This window comes from Scyliorhinus torazame, chromosome 22 (assembly GCF_047496885.1).
Source record: "Scyliorhinus torazame isolate Kashiwa2021f chromosome 22, sScyTor2.1, whole genome shotgun sequence".
NCBI classification, from domain to species: domain Eukaryota; kingdom Metazoa; phylum Chordata; class Chondrichthyes; order Carcharhiniformes; family Scyliorhinidae; genus Scyliorhinus; species Scyliorhinus torazame.
The window spans coordinates 36,000,759-36,023,197 of record NC_092728.1 but is presented as its reverse complement, the minus strand read 5'-3'; the positions used below and the strand labels follow the sequence as shown (position 1 = coordinate 36,023,197).

General features: G+C 48.2%; 2 protein-coding genes across 7 annotated transcripts in view; one reads left to right on the top strand and one right to left on the bottom strand.

Moving 5' to 3' along the window:
- LOC140399006 (coiled-coil domain-containing protein 115-like) overlaps positions 1-22,439 on the bottom strand; it is a 69,606-nt gene that overhangs the window by 8,922 nt on the left and 38,245 nt on the right. For 2 of the 5 annotated variants that reach the window (XM_072488049.1, XM_072488050.1), the window contains exon 6: positions 20,650-20,848. The exons of 1 other annotated variant lie outside the window; for it this stretch is intronic. In XM_072488049.1, the coding sequence (XP_072344150.1) occupies positions 20,665-20,848 (184 nt within the window). In that variant the 3' untranslated portion in view covers positions 20,650-20,664. Of the gene's footprint in view, positions 1-779; positions 808-1,379; positions 1,435-20,649; positions 20,849-22,439 lie in introns of those variants that run through there. 2 more of the 5 variants (XM_072488053.1, XM_072488052.1) reach the window with 2 other exon arrangements.
- The window catches only part of LOC140399005 (5-aminolevulinate synthase, erythroid-specific, mitochondrial-like), a 72,281-nt gene that overhangs the window by 42,656 nt on the left and 7,186 nt on the right, over positions 1-22,439 (top strand). The window contains exons 6-8 of one of the 2 annotated variants that reach the window (XM_072488047.1): positions 1,260-1,444; positions 11,760-11,939; positions 15,348-15,512. In XM_072488047.1, the coding sequence (XP_072344148.1) occupies positions 1,260-1,444; positions 11,760-11,939; positions 15,348-15,512 (530 nt within the window). The remainder of the gene's footprint in view (positions 1-1,259; positions 1,445-11,759; positions 11,940-15,347; positions 15,513-22,439) is intronic. The other variant, XM_072488048.1, reaches the window with a different exon arrangement.

The following is a 22,439-nucleotide window of genomic DNA, read 5'->3' as shown; positions in this document are numbered from 1 at the left end:
GCACTGTAAATTCTATGAAAGCAGATAAATATGAAACGTTGTGATGTTTGGGGGAGGGGAGTGATGTGTGTGTGGAGGGGATGGGGGTGCGATGTGGAGCTATTCAGAGTGCCAGAAGGCGCAAAGTGCTGCTTTGTCAGTGCTTGGACCACTATTATTCACAATTTACATTAACAATTTACACATTCAAATCAAAAGAACATATCTGAATTTACACAGAGAACGGTCAACACTGTGGAGGAGTGCAACAAACTAATAAACTTGTGAACTTGGCCAATAACTTGCAGCGCAGATAAATGTGAACTGTTGTATTATCGCAAGAAAAATTAGAAGGTCACAGTACCCATAGAAATAACAATCTAAACATAGGGCGGAGAATCTAAGGGATCTGAAAAATGAAATGAAATGAAAATCGCTTATTGTTACAAGTCGGCTTCAAATTGAACCATGCTGCTGGCCTGCCTTCAAAGTTAGTGATTTAGCCCTGTGCTAAATCAGCCCCTGATCTGCAAGTACAAAGATATTAAAAATGACATGTATCAACAAGGTGATCACTAAAAGGTAGTCGAACACGAGGGTTCATTTTCAGAGAGATGAAATTGAAAAGTAAAGAATGTTTGGTAAACTTGTACAAATATTTGTTGAGACTACACCTGGAATGCGCGTACAAGTATTATAAGATACAGACTGGAGAGGAGCGATTTACAAGGTTGAGACCAGGACTGTGTGGTTATATCGATCAGATGAAAAGGTTGGGTCTTTCTCCTCTTGGAAAAAGATGGCTGAGAGACGACCTAATAGAAAGGTCTGTAAAACAATGAAAAGTTTTGAAAGAGTAAATGGCAAAGCACATTTTCAACTTGTAACTAGATCACAACTAGAAGTTATGTGTAAAACAGTCACCAAGAAATCAAACAGGGAATTGAGAAGCCTTCACCGAGAGAATTTGAAACTCGCTGCCAAGAGGAGCGCTGGAGTCAACAGTAGATTTATTTCCGGGGGGGGGGGGGGGGAGAAACACCAGTCTTGGCACCAACATCTCCCTCTCAGCCAATTATGCCAAACAAGCTGCTCATCTTGCCGTGCTGAGGTTGCCTTTTCCAATTGCTCTGTAACAACGACTCTGTTTCATTGGTTGCAAAGTACAACAGGACAAGTTAAGCACCTGAGACAGCCATTTTGAAATGCAGCTTCTTCATGCCATGTTGAAATGCAGCTTCTTCATGCCATGTTTACATGACTCACTCTGTTGTCTGCAGGGAAACGGTGCAACAGTACGGTGCAGGAGCTGGCGGAACGCGGAACATCTCCGGAACCAGCAAATTCCACGTGGACCTGGAATCGGAGCTGGCCAGCCTCCACCAAAAGGACGCGGCACTCCTCTTCACATCCTGTTACGTGGCGAATGACTCAACTCTCTTCACTCTAGCCAAACTGCTCCCAGGTATTGGACAGAGATCACAGAAAATTAACCATTAGTTGGTGAGGAAAGGATCTAGGTGTGGGAGAGAGAGATAGAGGGAAAGGGAGAGAAGGAGGACACAGACATGCAGCGAGGCATGCGTTTCTTTTTAAAATAAATATTTTTATTCGATTGATTCTCACAACACAAAAACCCCAAACAAAAAAAAGCCCCGACCACCACCCCAAAGTCAACGATAACCAACTCCTAAGAAGTGCATGATGAACAAACCACAACAATTATGGAACCCTTCCTTTACCCCCCTCTCAGCTTGAACTTCACCTTCTTCAGGGTCAAAAACTCCAACAGGTCCCCCCGCCACTCCAAGGCACAGGGTGGAGAAGCTGATCTCTATCCCAACAAGACCCACCTACGAGCGATTGGCGAGGCGAAGGCTAAGACATCTGCCCCCGCACCCACAGCTCAGGCTGGTTCAGCACCCAGAATATGGGGCTCGATTCTCTGCTCCCGCGCCGTTTCAGAGAATCGCCTGGGTTGCCAAATTTTCCCGCGACGCCGGTCCGATGCCCTCCCACGATTCACGGAAACAGCCAGATCGGCACAATCGCGTTTTGCACGGCATGGTCCAGTGAATCGCCTGAGACAGCCAAAATGGTGATTCACCGGTGCCCCCGCGATTCTCAGTGCCGGATGGGCCGAGCGGCCGGCCCAAAACAGCCGGTTCCCCCCGGCGGCGTCCACACCTGGTCGCTGCCGGCGTTAACAGCGCGGGAACGTTGGGGGCAGGGGGGGGGGGATCCTGCACCGGGGAGGGCCTCAAATGGGGTTTGGCCCGCGATCGGTGCCCACCGATTGTCGGGCCGGCCTCTCTGAAGGAGGACCTCCTTTCTTCCACAGCCCCGCAAGATCCGTCGGACATCTTCTTGCGGGGCGGACTCGGGGAGGACGGCAACCACGCAGTCGATTTCAGCGGGAGCGGAGCAGGTTAGTCAATTTCAGCGGGAGCAGTGCGGAAGTGATTTCTGGGAGGTAAGTCTCTCCTTTAAAAACACTTGTCTTTGCAGGAGCAGGCCAGTCGATTTCAGCGGGAGCGGAGCAGGTTAGTCAATTTCAGCGGGAGCAGTGCGGAAGTGATTTCTGGGAGGTAAGTCTCTCCTTTAAAAACACTCGTCTTTGCAGGAGCAGGCCAGTCGATTTCAGCGGGAGCGGAACAGGTTAGTCAATTTCAGCGGGAGCAGTGCGGAAGTGACTTCTGGGCGGTAAGTCTCTCCTTTAAAAACACTTGTCTTTGCAGGAGCGGAGCTTCTGGGAAGACCCTCACCAATAAATTCTGGTGGAGAGGAAACCCGAGACACTACACGTGTAGTGTCTCCCACCCGCCCTCCTCCTCTAACCTAATAATAAAACCCATTGGTGTGAGGTAAGTACCATATTTTATTATTATTATTTTTTTTTAAAAAATTTAATTTAGTTGTTAGCCAGATCTTGGTAGAAAGTTAGCGGGATGGCAGGGAAGGGAGTGCAATGTTCCTCCTGCAGGATGTTTGAGGTGAGGGATGCCGTTAGTGTCCCTGCTGATTTTACCTGCAGGAAGTGCTGCCATCTCCAGCTCCTCCAAGACCGAGTTAGGGAACTGGAGCTGGAGGTGGAAGAACTTCGGATCATTCGGGAGGCAGAGGGGGTCATAGATAGCAGCTTCAGAGAATTAGTTACACCAAAGATTGGAGATAGATGGGTAACTGTAAGAGGGACTGGGAAAAAGCAGTCAGTGCAGGGATCCCCTGCGGTCGTTCCCCTGAGAAACAAGTATACCGCTTTGGATACTTGTGGGGGTGGGGGGGGACTTAGCAGGGGTAAGCCATGGGGTACGGGCCTCTGGCACGGAGTCTGTCCCTGTTGCTCAGAAGGGAAGGGGGGAGAGGAGCAGAGCATGAGTAATTGGGGACTCGATAGTCAGGGGCACAGATAGGAGATTTTGTGGGAGCGTGAGAGACTCACGATTGGTATGTTGCCTCCCAGGTACAAGGGTACGTGATGTCTCGGATCGTGTTTTCCGGGTCCTTAAGGGGGAGGGGGAGCAGCCCCAAGTCGTGGTCCACATTGGCACTAACGACATAGGTAGGAAAGGGGACAAGGATGTCAGGCAGGCTTTCAGGGAGCTAGGATGGAAGCTCAGAACTATAACAAACAGGGTTGTTATCTCTGGGTTGTTGCCCGTGCCACGTGATAGTGAGATGAGGAATAGGGAGAGAGAGCAATTAAACACATGGCTACAGGGATGGTGCAGGCGGGAGGGATTCAGATTTCTGGATAACTGGGGCTCTTTCTGGGGAAGGTGGGACCTCTACAGACAGGATGGTCTACATCTGAACCTGAGGGGCACAAATATCCTGGGGGGGGGGGGGGGGGGGGGGGGGGGAGATTTGTTAGTGCTCTTTGGGTGGCAGAGAGGATGCTAGATGGGGACTCATCTTCCGAGGTAGTATGGGCTGAGGTTAGAAACATGAAAGGAGAGGTCACACTGTTGGGAGTTTTCTATAGGCCTCCAAATAGTTTAAACTAATGCAGCAGGGGCATGGGAACCTGGATTGTAGTTTTAGGGTAAGGGAGAATGAGAGTATAGAGGTCAGGAGCACAGATTTGACGTCGCAGGAGGGGGCCAGTGTTCAGGTAGGTGGTTTGAAGTGTGTCTACTTCAATGCCAGGAGTATACGAAATAAGGTAGGGGAACTGGCAGCATGGGTTGGTACCTGGGACTTCGATGTTGTGGCCATTTCGGAGACATGGATAGAGCAGGGACAGGAATGGATGTTGCAGGTTCTGGGGTTTAGGTGTTTTAGTAAGCTCAGAGAAGGAGGCAAAAGAGGGGGAGGTGTGGCGCTGCTAGTCAAGAGCAGTATTATGGTGGCAGAGAGGATGCTAGATGGGGACTCATCTTCCGAGGTAGTATGGGCTGAGGTTAGAAACATGAAAGGAGAGGTCACACTGTTGGGAGTTTTCTATAGGCCTCCAAATAGTTCTAGGGATGTAGAGGAAAGGATGGCGAGGATGATCCTGGATAAGAGCGAAAGTAACAGGGTAGTTATTATGGGAGACTTTAACTTTCCAAATATTGACTGGAAAAGATATAGTTCGAGTACATTAGATGGGTCGTTTTTTGTACCGTGTGTGCAGGAGGGTTTCCTGACACAATATGTTGACAGGCCAACAAGAGGCGAGGCCACGTTGGATTTGGTTTTGGGTAATGAACCAGGCCAGGTGTTGGATTTGGAGGTAGGAGAGCACTTTGGGGACAGTGACCACAATTCGGTGACGTTTACGTTAATGATGGAAAGGGATAAGTATACACCGCAGGGCAAGAGTTATAGCTGGGGGAAGGGCAATTATGATGCCATTAGACGTGACTTGGGGGGGATAAGGTGGAGAAGTAGGCTGCAAGTGTTGGGCACACTGGATAAGTGGAGCTTGTTCAAGGATCAGCTACTGCGTGTTCTTGATAAGTATGTACCGGTCAGGCAGGGAGGAAGGCGTCGAGCGAGGGAACCGTGGTTTACCAAAGAAGTGGAATCTCTTGTTAAGAGGAAGAAGGAGGCCTATGTGAAGATGAGGTGTAAAGTTTCAGTTGGGGCGATGGATAGTTACAAGGTAGCGAGGAAGGATCTAAAGAGAGAGCTAAGACGAGCAAGGAGGGGACATGAGAAGTACTTGGCAGGTAGGATCAAGGAAAACCCAAAAGCTTTCTATAGGTATGTCAGGAATAAGCGAATGACCAGGGAAAGAGTAGGACCAGTCAAGGACAGGGATGGGAAGTTGTGTGTGGAGTCTGAAGAGATAGGCGAGATACTAAATGAATATTTTTCGTCAGTATTCACTCAGGAAAAAGATAATGTTGTGGAGGAGAATGCTGAGACCCAGGCTAATAGAATAGATGGCATTGAGGTACGCAGGGAAGAGGTGTTGGCAATTCTGGACAGGCTGAAAATAGATAAGTCCCCGGGTCCTGATGGGATTTATCCTAGGATTCTCTGGGAGGCCAGATTGCTGGACCTTTGGCTTTGATTTTTATGTCATCATTGGCTACAGGAATAGTGCCAGAGGACTGGAGGATAGCAAATGTGGTCCCTTTGTTCAAAAAGGGGAGCAGAGACTACCCCGGCAACTATAGACTTTATATATACTACAAAGAGCAAATGTCCCAGCACTGATCCCTGTGGAACACCACTGGTCACAGCCCTCCAATTAGAAAAGCATCCCTCCATTGCTACTCTCTGCCTTCTATGGCCTAGCCAGTTCTGTATCCACCTTGCCAGCTTACCCGTGATCCCGTGTGACTTCAGAGGGTGGTGGTTGATGGGAAATGTTCAGAATGGAGTACAGTCACAAGTGGAGTACCACAAGGATCTGTTCTGGGGCCGTTGCTGTTTGTCATTTTTATCAATGACCTAGAGGAAGGCGCAGAAGGGTGGGTGAGTAAATTTGCAGACGATACTAAAGTCGGTGGTGTTGTCGATAGTGTGGAAGGATGTAGCAGGTTACAGAGGGATATAGATAAGCTGCAGAGCTGGGCTGAGAGGTGGCAAATAGAGTTTAATGTAGAGAAGTGTGAGGTGATTCACTTTGGAAGGAATAACAGGAATGCGGAATATTTGGCTAATGGTAAAGTTCTTGAAAGTGTGGATGAGCAGAGGGATCTAGGTGTCCATGTACATAGATCCCTGAAAGTTGCCACCCAGGTTGATAGGGTTGTGAAGAAGGCCTATGGAGTGTTGGCCTTTATTGGTAGAGGGATTGAGTTCCGGAGTCAGGAGGTCATGTTGCAGCTGTACAGAACTCTGGTACGGCCGCATTTGGAGTATTGCGTACATTTCTGGTCACCGCATTATAGGAAGGACGTGGAGGCTTTGGAGCGGGTGCAGAGGAGATTTACCAGGATGTTGCCTGGTATGGAGGGAAAATCTTATGAGGAAAGGCTGATGGACTTGAGGTTGTTTTCGTTGGAGAGGTTAAGAGGAGACTTAATAGAGGCATACAAAATGATCATGGGGTTGGATAGGGTGGACAGTGAGAGCCTTCGCCCGCGGATGGAAATGTCTGGCACGAGGGGACATAGCTTTAAACTGAGGGGTAATAGATATAGGACAGAGGTCAGAGGTAGGTTCTTTACTCAAAGAGTAATGAGGCCGTGGAATGCCCTACCTGCTACAGTAGTGAACTCGCCAACATTGAGGGCATTTAAAAGTTTATTGGATAAACATATGGATGATAATGGCATAGTGTAGGTTAGATGGCTTTTGTTTCGGTGCAACATAGTGGGCCGAAGGGCCTGTACTGCGCTGTATCGTTCTATATTCTATGCGCGGATGACGCCAGTTATGCGGCGCCACCTTTACGCGGCGCCAAGGCCTGGCGCACGTAAATGACGCGGTGCCGCTCCTAGCCCATTTTCGGGCCCTGAATCGGTCGGGATAGGGGCCGTTTCGCGCCGTCATGAACCTCTACACGGCGTTCACGACGGCACGAACACTGTCTCCATTTCAGAGAATCGTGCCCATGGCGTCTAGACCTGACTCAATATCCATAAGCAAGACCCCCTAGATTGTACTGAACACTGTCCTCCAAAACCTTTCCAGCTTCGGGCAGGACCAGAACATATCAACATGGTTCACGGGGCTCCTCCCACATCGCTCACAGCCCACACCCACGAACAGCCGGCTCATTCTTGATTTTGTGAGGTGCACCCTGTACACTACCTTCAGCTGTACCAGCCCCAACCTCGCACATGAAGTTGAGGCATTCACCCTCTGCAGCACCTTACCCAACAGTCCCTCTTCTAGTACCATACCGTAGCTCTTCCTCCCACTTTGCCTTAATTCCCTCCATGGACATCCTACCGTCCTCCAGGATCTCCTCTCGTAGATCTCTGTGACGACCTCCCTCTCCAATCGCCACCTGCCCCCCCCCCCAACCCCGCTGAGAGCATCGCATCCAGTAACAGGGAAGCCGGTGCATCGGGGTGGGTAAAATGTTCCTTTGCAAAGTCCTGCACCAGCATGTACCTGAACCCTTCTTCCTGCGCCAACCCACACTTCCTCAAAACTCGCACATCAACCCCCCCCCCCCCCTCCCAAAAGGAACAAATCCTTCATCCTCCTCTTATCCCATCCCCAAAACCAAACATCCATCCACCCCGGCTTGAACCCTTGCATCCATCCTCCCTTGCTTGAACCTATGATTCCCCCTAATCGCATCCCCCCTGACCCAGCCCCCAGCTTAAAGGGTTGCCTAAACTACCTCCGAATCTTCAATGTGGCCACCACCACCAGACTCACCGAGTACTTTCTGGGACCATTGGGGCAGCGTCAATACCAGCACCTGCAACCCCGACCTGAGCCCATCTCGAACGTCCCTCACAGAGCTCCGCACCTTCTGGGCATTCGCGGCGCCCAATAATAATACTGTAATACTGCAAGTTTGGGAGGTCTAATCCCCCACCTTCCGGTCCCTCTGCAATAGCCCCTAGTCCTCGCCACCTTCTCTCTCCCTCCCCCCAAATGAACGAGATGAACTTGTCCATCTCCCTCAAGGACTTGGGTAAAAAGACCGGCAGTCTTTGAAATTAAAATAGGAATCGCGGCAAAACATTCAATTCGCAGTAATAATAACCTTTATTGTCACATGTAGGCTTACATTAACACTGCAATGAAGTTACTGTGAAAAGCCCCTAGGGCAGCATGGTAGCACAGTGGTTAGCACTGTTGCCTCACAGCCCCGCTTCATTTCCCGACTAGGGTCACTGCCTGTGTTGAGTCTGCACGTTCTCCTGGTGTCTGCATGGGTTTCCTCCGGGTGCTCTGGTTTCCTCCACAAGTCCCAAAAGACATGCTATTAGGTGAATTGGACATTCTAAATTTCATCGCAGCCATCATCTCCCTCCGCAGTACCTCCATGTGCCCCTCAAATTCTTCGGCCATCACCTCGGTCAGAGTTTCAACTGTGAGGGGAGCCGCCCACCCAGCAATTCAACTTCCGCCATCTTTCCTCCCGCTCGACTCATCAACTCACTTGACAGCGGACTTTTACTCGCCCCCTTCTTTCCAGTGCCCTTCTTCTGGGTCTCCGACATCTCCCATCTGGCTTATAGCTTCCTGCACCAGCTCATTCAAAAACTCTCTCTAAAACGGGCATTGAAGTCCAAAAACCAGAGCCTCGAGCAGGAGCCACCTAACGTGCGGCCTCGACCTACATGCCGTCACCAGAAGTCCGCGAGAGCGAGGAAGGAACTACAGGCGAGCTTCGACCAACTGTCTACCAGGAAGTTGGTGCACCAACTGAGACGAGCAAGAGGTGCAGTTTATGAACCTGGAGATAAGGCTGTATGTTAGGTCAGCTCCGGAGGTATGCAGCAGCAAGGAAAATTCTTCAGGTGAGGGATAGGGCAGGGAAGTTGGTGGCGGCTCCGGATCTGATTTATAGGTTTTTGAGGAGTTTTATGAGAGGTTGTACAGGTCAGAGCCACCTGGGGGAGACCGTGAGATGCAGGAATTTCTAGATGGGTTGGAGTACCCGAGGCTAGGGGAGGGGGGCAGGGCTACATTAGAAGGACAGTGGAACAGGAGATAAAGGATGCGATTGGGAGGATGCAGTCAGGAAGGTGGCAAGGCCGGATGGGTTTCCGGTGGAATATTATAAAAAATTCAAGGATAAGCTGGCACCCTGATGATGGGGATGTTTGAAGAGGCGGTAGGGTAAGATGCCTGCCACAAACCTTGGGGCAGGCATCGATTTCACTGTTGCTAAAAAAAGATAAGGATCCGACGGAGTGTGGGTTATGTAGGCCCATATCACTTCTGAATGTGGACGCAAAAGTATTGGCGAAGGTACTGGCGGGTAGGCTGGAGGAGTGCCTCCCGAAGGTGATAAGTGAGGATCAGACGGGGTTCTTGAGAGGGAGGCAGCTTCCTTCGAACATTAGGAGGGTTTTGAACGTCGTTATGGCACCGGCGGAAGGGAAGGAAACCGAGGTGGTTGCGGCATTGGATGCCAAGAAGGTGTTTGACCAGGTAGAATGGGGATACTTGATTGCAGTTCTGGAGCGGTTTGGGATTGGACCAAGATTTGTGAACTAGGTAAAGCTACTATATAAGGAGCCGAGGGCGAGTGTCGGCACAAACAACATCAGCTCGAGATACTTTTCTCTCCACCATGGGACGAGGCAGGGATGTCCTCTGTCCCCCCCCCCCTGCTGTTTGCATTTGCAATTGAACCATTGGCCATCGCATTAAGAAGTTCGGGAGCATCCGGGGGGGATAGAGCATAGGGTGTCCTTATATGCCGACGACTTGCTGTTATATGTGTTGGAACCTAGTATGTCGATAGGATTCCCCAATATTCCCATTGGAGCTACTGCGAGTATTTGGGTCTTTCTCGGGTTACAAGCTGAACCTAGACAAGAGTGAGTATTTTGTTGTGTCTCGGCCGGGGGTGGGGGCATGGGTGGGAGGGCTGCCATTCCGTAGGGCAGGGACTCACTTTAGGTTTCTGGGGGTGCAGGTTGCCCGGGAGTGAGGGAGGCTTCGCAGGTACATCTCTAGTTTGGTGGGGAGAGTGAAAGCCGATCTGGCAAGGTGGGATGGTCTCCCTCTGTCACTGGTGGGTCGGGTACAGGCAGTTAAAATGAATGTGTTGCCGCAATTTCTGTTTATTTTTCAATGCCTACCGATTTCCTGCCAAAGGCTTTTTTCAGGGAGATTGAGGGAAGGATTACCTCGTTCATATGGGGAGGGAAGGTGGCCAGAGTGAGAAAGGTGCTGCTACAGAGGGGAAGGCAGGCAGGGGGTTTGGGTCTTCCAAATCTGATGTACTACTACTGGGCGGCGAATGTGGAGAAGGTGCGGAGCTGGGTCAGACGGGTTGATCCCCAGTGGGTCAGAATGGAGGACAGTTTGTGCAGGGGGTCGGTCCTGAAAGCACTAGCAACAGCGCCGCTCCAGATAGCTCCGTAGAAATACTCGGAGTCCGGTGATAATAGCTTCATTGCGAATTTGGAGGCAGTTTTGCAAACACTTGGGGTTGGGGGCAGAATCAAGGGAAATGCCAATCCAGGGGAACCACAGGGAGGTGGGATGGAAATTTTCGGAACTGGGAAGAGAAAGGGATTAAGACACTAAAAGATTTGTTTCTTAGGGGTCGGTTTGAAGGAGCTGGAAGCGAAGTATGGGCTGGAGCAGGGAGAAATGTTCAGATACATGCAGGTTCGAGATTTTGCCAGAAAGGAGATACAGAACTACCCGGAGGAACCGGCCTCCACATTGCTGGATGAGGTGCTGACGACAAGGGGACTGGAGAAGGGGTTAGTGTCAGCGGTGTACGGAGCTATTTTGGAAGAGGATAAGGCATCGCTGGAAGGGATCAAAGCAAAGTGGGAGGAAGAGTTGGGAGAGGTTATAGAAGAGGGGGTCTGGTGTGAGGTGCTCTGGAGAGTAAATGCCTCCACCTCATGCGCGAGCTTGGGGCTGTTACAGCTGAAGGTGGTATACAGAGCACACCGCACGAGGGCGAGAATGAGCCGATTCTTTGAAGTAGACGAGGTGTGTGAGCGTTGCGGGGGGGGGGGGGGGGGGGGGGGGCGCTAATCACGTTCATATGTTTTGGTCCTGTCCAAAGCTAGATTACTGGAAGGAGGTTTTTAGGGTCATTTCCAAGGTGGTGCATGTGAAACTGGACCCGGGTCCCCGGGAGGCCATATTCGGGGTGTCGGACCAGCCAGGGTTGGAAACAGGTGCGGAGGCAGATATTGTAGCCTTCGCCTCATTGATCGCCCAAAGGCGGATACTGTTGGGATGGAGAGCATCCTCTCCACCCTTTGCCCTGGCCTGTCGGGGTGACCTGTTGGAATTCTTGACTCTTGAGGAGGTTAAGTTTGAACTGAGGGGAAGGACGGAGGGGTTCTACAAGTCATGGGCATTATGCACTTTCAAGAATTGGATAACATCGAACATTAGTTGGGTGGGAGAGGAGGGGGGGCTGTGCGTAGTAAGGGTGACTATGGGTAATCCCAGATTCCTTTGTGTCATTTGTTTATGTAAACATGCGGGCTAATGTTTGGGGTTGGTGGGAGGTGGGAACTTTGTTATTGTTATGTTGATTGACATATTTGTTGCTGATTATTGTTGGTGGGTGTAAATTTGGGAGAAAATGTGAAAAAGGAGAATAAAAATATTTATTAAAAAAAAGTCCGTGAGAGCGGGTGTTTCTGATCAGCCTAGATTTCCTGTGTGAAATAATACAGCTAATTCCAGAACAAGCAAATGGTTAAGAAACTTTTTGATTCCCACAGGCTGTGAGATTTACTCGGATGCTGGGAACCATGCGTCCATGATTCAGGGGATCAGGAACAGCGGAATCCCCAAATTTGTTTTCCGGCACAATGACGTTGAACATCTGGAGCAGCTCCTGAGAGAGTCAGACCCAAGGGCCCCCAAAATTGTTGCATTCGAGACAGTGCATTCGATGGATGGTAAGAAATTAGGTGAAATATTGCTGTGCCAGTCCGAGATCATACTACAAGGAGAACGGAAGAGAGCTCAGTGTAAATATGTAGCAGCTTTTCATGGTGTTATATTTCTTTCAGAATGTAAATGTGTCTTATTTAAGACATGATTTGGTAGCTAGAGTATGCTGTGATGTTGAGGTGACTTTGGGCTTACGGTTCCCAAAGTTCCTCATCACTGGGGTTTTCCACAACTCGTGTTGGCACAGTGGTGAGCACTGCTGCACCACCGCACCAGGGATCCGGGTTTGATTCCAACCTTGGATGACTGTGTAGAGTTTACATGTTTTCCCAGTGGCTGTGTGGGTTTCCTTCAGGGCTGCAGTTTCCTCAGTCAAAAGATGTGTAGATTAGGTGTTCTGGCTGTGCTAAATTGCCCCTCAGTCTATTATCCCCAAGATGTGTAGGTTAGGTTACTGGGACAACATGGCCTCCTTCTGCACTGATTCTAGGTCTGAGTTTGTTGCAGACTAAATGATGAAAATAGATCGGTGTGAATAGTTATCAGCCCCAGTCTCTGATGCCCCAATCTCTGATGGAAGTCCCATGGTTCAACCTTCCATGGAAAATCTGTACAATGCTCCACAAGTGAAACACGAGAAACAGATCAAACTGTAACTGTGGCCATCCATGACAGGACATCACTCATACATTGAACCTCTGCCCCAAGAGATTCACTCCTGGTGGCATCACAACCATTTACAAACCACTGAATAGATTGTTAACCTCAAACGCGATCATACCCAAAACCATTCAAATGCTAAAAAAAGCTCTATTATCATCTAGCAATTTGCATATGTTAGAATCAACCTTTCACCATTTTGGAGGGGTGCAATTTTACAGATCGCCTTGCTCAGTGGTGGCAAAAACCAGAGATGTTGGCAGGTTGCTCCTCACCATTCTTCTGAGCTGAAAGTTGTGACACATTTCCCGATTACCTTAACAGGTCGCAGAGGGTCCAAAAACTAATAATTGGCCCCTCGTGAATCACAAGGAAAAGGAAGAACTTGCATTTCTGTAAAACCTTTTATGACACTCAACATTCCAAGGAGTTTCACAGCCAATTAGTTTACGTCAAAGTGCAGTGGTAGAAGTGAAGTAGTAAATTTGAGCTCACCAAGCTTCCACAACAGATTTTGAAATGGGTGGTCAGGTAGTCAGTTTAACTGGTTTTGGTTGACAGAAGAACCTGACCTCGGGGTCACTGGGAAAAAAAGTCTGTTCTTTAAAATTTGAAATAGTAGCTGTGAGATTGTTAATATCCAACCGAGCAGGTAAACGTTCAAAAGGTGACGCTTCCAAGGGTGCAGCACTCCCTCAGTAATGCACTGGGAATCAGCCTAGATTATATGGTGAAAGTCTTATCTCTATCTGACTGAGAACTCGGGAAGTCCAGCTTCTCAGCCAGAGCAATACTGCCTTTAGCTACGGGGTGGGCCGAGGGTATCTGCTATCTGTTAAAATCACATGACTTCTGCCAGAGAAATGATTGCCTGGGCCAAAGGGCCTGTACTGTAACTGGCCTCAGTATCTATATAAGGCTGTTCGGAGATGGAATGTGGGTCAATCAGCTGTTGCTCAGCCTCCTAGTCTGGGAACTCCACTAGATTGCAAACGGGTATCAAGGAGGATGATGCCGTGACAATGCATTTCCCACATTTCACAGGGTTAATAGCATTCCACCCTGTACATAAAAGATTTATTCAGAAAAGGAATGGAACTTATTGTCTAACGCACAGAGCTGTTCATGGAATCCCGACGGTGCAGAAGGTGGCCATTCAGTCCATCGAATCAGCACTGACCCTACGAAAGAGCATCGTACCTAGGCCCATGCCCCATCTCTGTAACCCCACCTAATCTTTGGACATTTTGGGGCAATTTAGCATGGCCAATGCACCTAACTTTGTTTTATTCATTTGCTGGAGTTGGGCGTCGCTGGTTAAGCCAGCATTTACTGCGCATCCCTAGTTGCCCTTCAGAGGTGGCAGTGAGTTGCCTTCTTGAAATGCTGCAGTCCCCTATTGTGTAGGTACACACACACAATGATTTTCATAGATCATAGAATTTACAGTGCAGAAGGAGGCCATTTGGCCCATCGAGTCTGCACCGGCTCTTGGAAAGAGCACCCTACCCAAGGTCAACACCTCCACCCTATCCCCATAACCCAGTAACCCCACCCAACACTAGGGGCAATTTTGGACACTCAGGGCAATTTATCATGGCCAATCCACCTAACCTGCACATCTTTGGACTGTGGGAGGAAACCGGAGCACCCGGAGGAAACCCACACAGACTTCGCACAGAGAGTGACCCAAGCCGGAATCGACCCTGGAGCTGTGAAGCAATTGTGCTATCCACAATGCTACCATGCTGCCCTTTAGGGAAGGAGTTCCAGGATTTTGACCCTGCGAGTGAAGGAACGGTGATATATTTCCAAGTCAAGGTAGAGTGACCTGGGAGGTGGGTGGTGCTAGTGTTTCTCGATGGAAGTGGTTGTGGGCTTGGACGGTGCTGCCCAAGGAACCTTGGTGAGTTCCTGCAGTGCATTTTGCAGATGGTACGCACGGCTGTCTCTGCTCGTAGATGATGGAGGGATTGAATGTTTGTGGGTGTAGCAATTAAGAAAATTGTTTTGTTCTGGATGGTGTTGGGCTTCGAGTGTTGTTGGAGCTGCACTCATCCAGGCAAGTGGAGAGTATTTCATTACACTCCTGACTTGTGCCTTGCAGATGGTGGCCAGACGTTTGAGGGGGTGGTGGTGTGTGTGTGTGTGGGGGGGGGGGTCAGGAGATAAGTTGCTCGCTATAGGATTCCTGGCCTATGACATGCTCTGGTAGCCACAGTATGGAGAGTCCAGTTCAGTTTTGGATCAATGGTCGGATGTTGATTGTGGGGGATTCAGTGATGGTAATGCCATTGAGACACATTGATGAAGGTCAGGCAGTGGATGTGGTGTATATGGATTTCAGTAAGGCATTTGATAAGGTTCCCCATGGTAGGCTCATAACTTGCTACTTGTCAGCCCAAGCCTGGATATTGTCCAGCTCGTGCTGAATTTTGGACATGGACTGTCCTGCACATCTTTGAACTGTGGGAGGAAACCGAAGCACCCGGAGGTAACCCACACAGGCATGGGAGAAGGTGCAAATCCACACAGTCATCTGAAGCTGGAATCAAAACTGGGTCCCTGGCGCTGTGAGGCAGCAGTGCTAACTACTGTGCCACAGTGCCGCCCATTTGTGGTGTTGTTTATTCATGCTAAATATCATTCACTGCAACTGTACAGAACTACTATTCATATAAATAGGGGTAATTTACTGTGTGACTGTAGAGTTTTTGAAACCAGCCATTAAATGGTCACTCCCTGTAACTCAGGTGGTATCTGTCCATTGGAGGAGCTGTGTGATGTTGCTCACAAATATGGAGCCATCACCTTTGTCGACGAGGTGCACGCGGTTGGTCTGTACGGAACTCATGGAGCTGGGATTGGAGAGCGGGATGGCATCATGCACAAAATAGACATCCTATCAGGAACACTCGGTGAGTCAGCATCACATTTGCATTTTGCACGCCGTTGAGGCTCAGGGCTCGTTTTTTAGATAGGGCAAGAACAAAGCAGATGAAAGGAAGTTTGGCATGTATCTGCAGTGAATAAGGTTGGCGATGGAACTATGATACGGCACCACTCATGAACACCTGGCACAAACAAGGAGAAGATTGGGAATTTAATATTCTTGGCTCAAGGTGTTCAGGAAAGGAAGGAAAAAAATGAGGGAGGGACACCACTATTGATTGAAGTTGCATTGGAAAGGAACATGTACTTGAAGGTTTAAATTCAGAATCTATTCGTTAAATTAATGAACAGTCGTGGGATTATCGCACTGATCAGTGATGGTCATTAAATAGTGAGAAAAATACAGATGTGAAAATCCACAGGAAAATGTAAAGATGATTAGAGCAGTGATGAAATTATTCTAATGGAATAGGAAGTAACAAAGGGAAAACAACAGTACAAAAATAAGGAGAGGAATTTCTAAAATGTATACAAAATAAGTTTATTGATTAGTATGTTTCCAGCCCAACAATGAAGGAAGAAGTCTTGGAGGGGATTATAAGAGACAAGATTTATAATCATCTAGATAGGAATAATATGATCAGGGATAGTCAGCATGGCTTTGTGAAGGGTAGGCCATGCCTCACAAACTTTATTGAGTTCTTTGAGAAGGTGACTGAACAGGTAGACGAGGGTAGAGCAGTTGATGTGGTGTATATGGATTTCAGCAAAGCGTTTGATAAGGTTCCCCACGGTAGGCTATTGCAAAAAATACAGAGGCTGGGGATTGAGGGTGATCTAGAGATGTGGATCAGAAATTGGCTAGCTGAAAGAAGACAGAGGGTGGTGGTTGATGGGAAATGTTCAGAATGGAGTACAGTCACAAGTGGAGTACCACAAGGATCTGTTCTGGGGCCGTTGCTGTTTGTCATTTTTATCAATGACCTAGAGGAAGGCGCAGAAGGGTGGGTGAGTAAATTTGCAGACGATACTAAAGTCGGTGGTGTTGTCGATAGTGTGGAAGGATGTAGCAGGTTACAGAGGGATATAGATAAGCTGCAGAGCTGGGCTGAGAGGTGGCAAATGGAGTTTAATGTAGAGAAGTGTGAGGTGATTCACTTTGGAAGGAATAACAGGAATGCAGAATATTTGGCTAATGGTAAAGTTCTTGAAAGTGTGGATGAGCAGAGGGATCTAGGTGTCCATGTACATAGATCCCTGAAAGTTGCCACCCAGGTTGATAGGGTTGTGAAGAAGGCCTATGGAGTGTTGGCCTTTATTGGTAGAGGGATTGAGTTCCGGAGTCGGGAGGTCATGTTGCAGCTGTACAGAACTCTGGTACGGCCGCATTTGGAGTATTGCGTACAGTTCTGGTCACCGCATTATAGGAAGGACGTGGAGGCTTTGGAGCGGGTGCAGAGGAGATTTACCAGGATGTTGCCTGGTATGGAGGGAAAATCTTATGAGGAACGGCTGATGGACTCGAGGTTGTTTTCGTTGGAGAGAAGAAGGTTAACAGGAGACTTAATAGAGGCATACAAAATGATCAGGGGGTTGGATAGGGTGGACAGTGAGAGCCTTCTCCCGCGGATGGATATGGCTGGCACAAGGGGACATAGCTTTAAACTGAGGGGTAATAGATATAGGACAGAGGTCAGAGGTAGGTTCCTTACGCAAAGAGTAGTGAGGCCGTGGAATGCCCTACCTGCTACAGTAGTGAACTCGCCAACATTGAGGGCATTTAAAAGTTTATTGGATAAACATATGGATGATAATGGCATCGTGTAGGTTAGATGGCTTTTGTTTCGGTGCAACATCGTGGGCCGAAGGGCCTGTACTGCGCTGTATTGTTCTATGTTCTAAGCGCTGGCGAATGAATTGGAGGATATTTCAGTGGGGGAGTACTTGGGCTAAAGTGATCACAATGTAGTTACATTTCAAATAGTCATGGAAAAGAATAGGGAAAACTAAAATCTGAAAACACTCAACTGCAGAAGCAGTCCAAAGATGTGCAGGTAAGGTGGAGTGGCCATGATCAATGCACGGGGTTACATGCATTAAGCAGGAGAGTAGCCCTCACTTTCGGAGGGTCGGTGCAGACTTCATGGGCCGAATGGCCTCCTTCTGCACTCTGGAGAGTCAAAGGTTGGCAGGCGAAAGGCAAGATTTCCTTTTTTGAATTTAAACAAAAGCTTGGTGAAATTCCCAAGTTAATTTCCCCATGGCAATGCCTCAACTACAGTCCGCTTGCTTTTCTCATGCAATAGAAATTGTATTTTTGAAATCTTGCATTTGTCCAAATAAGCGAAGGACAGAAAGTATCAGCAGCCTGACTCTTTCTCAGCAACAAAAAGGACAGGAAGCAGAATATAGTGATGAATAGTTTGCTTGACTAAAGAACAGGAAGCAGAGTGTAGTGGTGAATAGTTTGTGTAAAGGACTGGAAGCAGAATGTAGTGATAAATAGTTTGATTGACTAAAGGACAGAAAGGACAGGAAAGAAGCGTGTAGTGGTGAATAGTTTGATTGACCAAAGGACAGGAAGCAGAGTTTAGTGATGAATAGTTTGATTCATCAAGGCACAATATAGCAAAGCAAAGTGTTAGGCTTCCAGTAAAGGACTGGAAGCAGAGTGGAGAGATGAATAGTTTGATTGTGTAAAGGACTGCAGAGTGCAGCGGTAAATAGTTTCATTATGTAAAGATCAGGAAGCAGAGTGTCGTGGTAAATAGTTTGATTGTCTAAAGGACAGGAAGCAGAGTGTAGTGGTGAATAGTTTGTCTAAAGGACAGGACGCAGAGTAAAGTGGTGAATAGTTTGATTGTGGGGGCCAGTTTCACTAATTTTGCTAGGCAACTGGTTTGTGACGCAGAGTGAGGTTAGCAGTACGGGTTCATATCTCGTACTGGCTAAGTTTATTCATGAAGGTCAGTCTTCTCAACCTTGCCCCTCGCCCGAGGTGTGGTGATCCTCAGGTTAAATCACCACCAGTCAGCTCTCCCTCCCAAAGGGGAAAGCAACCTATGGTCATCTAGGACTATGGCAACTATAGTTTCATAGCTTGTTTTCAGACTTTTGGTGGGAATGAGAGTAATGCAGGGGTGTTTCCTTGGGTGCAGTGTTAGGACCACAGGGTAGGTGGTGATGTTGTAGTATTGTCACTGGATAGTAATGCAGAGATCCCAGGTAATGCTCTGGGGTCCTGGGTTCGGAATCCTGCCAATGCAGATGGTGAAATTTGAATTCAACAAAAATATGGAATTAAAAGTATAATGGTAACCATGAAACCATTGCCAATTGTCGTAAAATTAATCTAGTTCACTAATGTCCTTCAAGGAAGGAAATCTGCTGTCCTTACCCGCTCTGGCCTTTGTGACTCCAGACCCACATAGCGATGTTGTTGACTATTAACTGACCCTCTCTGAAATGGCCTAGTAAGTTTCTCAGTTAAAGGGCAATTAGGGATGGGCAATAAATGCTGGCCTAGCCAGCGACGCCCACATCCACAAGAACGACATGTATTCATAGTCTAGTCTTGGGTATACAGTATGACTTTCGAAGTTTGCAATATAGTCTGAAATATTAACAGTATGGCGTACAGCGAGGGGCTTCAGGTCAAAACAGACCAGTGAAATGGACAAGACAGAATTAGAACTGCAAAATCCCTAGAGCCGAAATAGTTTTGATTGTCCATCAAGTCAGCACCAACCCTCTTGACAGAACACCCTACCTACGCCCATCTCCCCACCCTATACCCCACAACCCCACCTAACCTGCAAATTTTGGGGCACAAAGGGGCAATTTAGCATGGCCAATCCACCTAATCTTCACATCTTTGGGCCTTGGAAGGAAAACCAGAGCAGCTGGAGGAAACCCACCCAGACACGGGGAGAAAGTGTAAACTCCACAGTCATACAAGGCTGGAATTGAACCAGGGTTCCTGGCGCTGAGGTAGCAGTGCTAAGATTGCAGATTAATTTTTAAAAAATGATTAAAACCGTTTAATAATTGATACAAAACCTACAAAAACACAAAACAATTAAACAGTAAGAATCCTCTTCCCTTACAACAGTAAAACTTAGTTACTAAGTCATCCCTCCCCCCCCCCACCACCCCAACAGCAAACAGCTCTTTAATCTACAATATAAACAGCCGCCATCTGCAGTAAAACCGTTCCACTAACCCTCTCATGGTAAACTTAACCTTTTCAAGATGTAAGAACGAAGTCAAGTCACCCAGCCATGCAAAGGCGTTTGGTGGTGTAATCAACCTCCAGCCCAATAGGATCTGCCTCCTTGCCACCAGTGAGGCAATGGCCAAAACATCTTCCTCCATCCCCTGTCCGGAGTTCCAGCATAACCGAAACCCCACAAATCACCACCAATGGGCAAGGCTCCAACCCAGTGTTCAGGATTGGCGAGAGGAAGGACCCAGAGGTCTGCCAGTTTTGAGCACGAGCAGAACATGTGCGCATTATGTGCCAGGCCCCCAGACACCGATCACATCCATCATCCACCCCTTCAAAAAATCGACTCATTCTAGCCTTTGTAAGGTGTGCTCGGAACACCACTTTCAGCTGGATGAGACGCAGCCTAGCACAGGACGAGGTTGAATTCAACCTCCTCAATGCCTCACTCCAAACATCCTCTTCCAAGAGCGGACCCTAACTCCTCCATCCACTTTGCCTTCACACCCACAACAGAGCAAATCTCCTCATCATATGCTGGTATATACCCACCTCTTAACTAGAGCAGGATAAGATCCTCTCGAGCAACGTAGAAGGCTGCTTCATCGGAAAGGATGAAAAGTACTTTTCGACACAACTGCGTGACCTGAACCCATCTGCATCTGTGAGCCCTTACTTTTATTTCAGTTCGCTAGCGAACCGAGCTTCTGACAATAAATCTCCCACTTTCCCTAAACTTCTATCCTTCCATTCCCTAAATTTCACAACCAACCTAGCAGGATCGAAGAACTGATTCGCACAGGTCGGGGTCGACCTACAGGTGGCCCTCAAATTAAAATGATAGTGGAGTTGCCTCCAGATTTTTACCATGGCTACTACTATCAAGTTAGAGGAGTATTTCTTTGGTACCACTGGTAATGGAGCTAATACCAGCACCACTCGGCCTGCTCCCATCACAGACTCTGCTTCCGTCCGAACCCAAAGCTCATCTGAATCTCCAAACCACTCTGGCGTCCACTTTTCAGCGGTAGCTGAATAATAGTATTGAACATCTGTCTCTCCCTCTGGATCAACGTCCTGCTGTTCCTTGCACACTTACCTGTCCAAATAAACCCAGTCACAAGACGGTCAATCTCTCTAGAAAAAAAACCTTGGGTAAGAATATCGGAAGGCACCGGAATAAGAATAAGACCATAAGACATAGGAGCACAATTAGGCCATTCGGCCCATCGAGTCTGCTCCGACATTCAATCATTGCTGATATTTTCTCATCCCCATTCTCCTGCCTTCTCCCCATAACCCCTGATCCTCATCTTGATCAAAAACCTCTGTCTCTGTCTTAAAGACACTCAGTGATTTGGCCTCCACAGCCTTCTGCTGGTGGTCCACAGATTCACCACCCTCTGGATGAAGAAATTCCTCCTCATCTCGGTTTTAAAGGATCGTCCCTTTAGTCTGAGATTGCGTCCTCTGCTTCTAGTTTTTCCTACAAGTGGACACTACAGGTGTAGTGTCGATGGTTTAGAAACTGCCCAACTTAGAATCATAGAATCATAGAATTTACAGTGCAGAAGGAGGCCATTCGGCCCATCGAGTCTGCATCGGCTCTTGGAAAGAGCACCCTACCCAAGTTCAGTACCTCCACCCTATCCCCATAACCCAGTAACCCCACCCAACACTAAGGGCAATGTTGGACACTAAGGGCAATTTATCATGACCAATCCACCTAACCCGCACATCTTTGGACTGTGGGAGGAAACCGGAGCACCCGGAGGAAACCCACGCACACACGGGGAGGATGTGCAGACTCCGCACAGACAGTGACCCAAGCCGGAATCGAACCTGGGACCCTGGAGCTGTGAAGCAATTGTGCTATCCACAAGGCTACCGTGCTGCCCTTAATACAGGTAAAAATAAAACAATTAACCAGCAACGACTACGCCCCACGCAAGAACAGTAATCAGCTGTTATGGGCCTGTGCAAACAATTTAAATCTTTACTACTTACACTGCAGTCACTCTGTCCTCACTCCGACCGGATTCAGCTGGAAACTCCCAACAGTAAGTTTAAAAAGTTTACTCCCCTTCTCAGCAAGCACTCACTCAGCAACCACTGCGCCCCGCACGATAACACCTCAGGGAAAAGAAAAACTACTTACCAGTCACCAGCCAATCACTTACCTGCAGGCTGTGACGTCATGGTTCAACTTCTTTCTACTTCTACCTGCCCTCGAGTCTCCCTCTTGATCTTTACTCGGCTGGGATCCTTACAGTGATTTGTCCTTTTTTTTGGTTAGCGGAGGAGGGAGGGAGGAAAACACTGAAGAAGTGTTTCGGGTATAACCGTCAATTGACAACAGCTCCTCCACAAACACCTTCAAGTTACGGTGACTGCAATCATAGAATTTACAGTGCAGGAGGCCATTCGGCCCATCGAGTCTGCACCGGCTCTTGGAAAGAGCACCCTACCCAAGGTCAACACCTCCACCCTATCGCCATAACCCAGTAACCCCACCCAACACTAAGGGCAATTTTTGGACACTGAGGGCAATTTATCATGGCCAGGTGCAAAGAAGATTTACCAGGATGTTGCCTGGAATGGAGAGTAGGTCTTACGAGGAAAGGTTGAGGGTGCTAGGCCTTTTCTCAATAGAATGGAGCAGGATGAGGGGCGACTTGATAGAGGTTTATAAGATGATCAGGGGAATAGATAGAGTAGACAGTCAGAG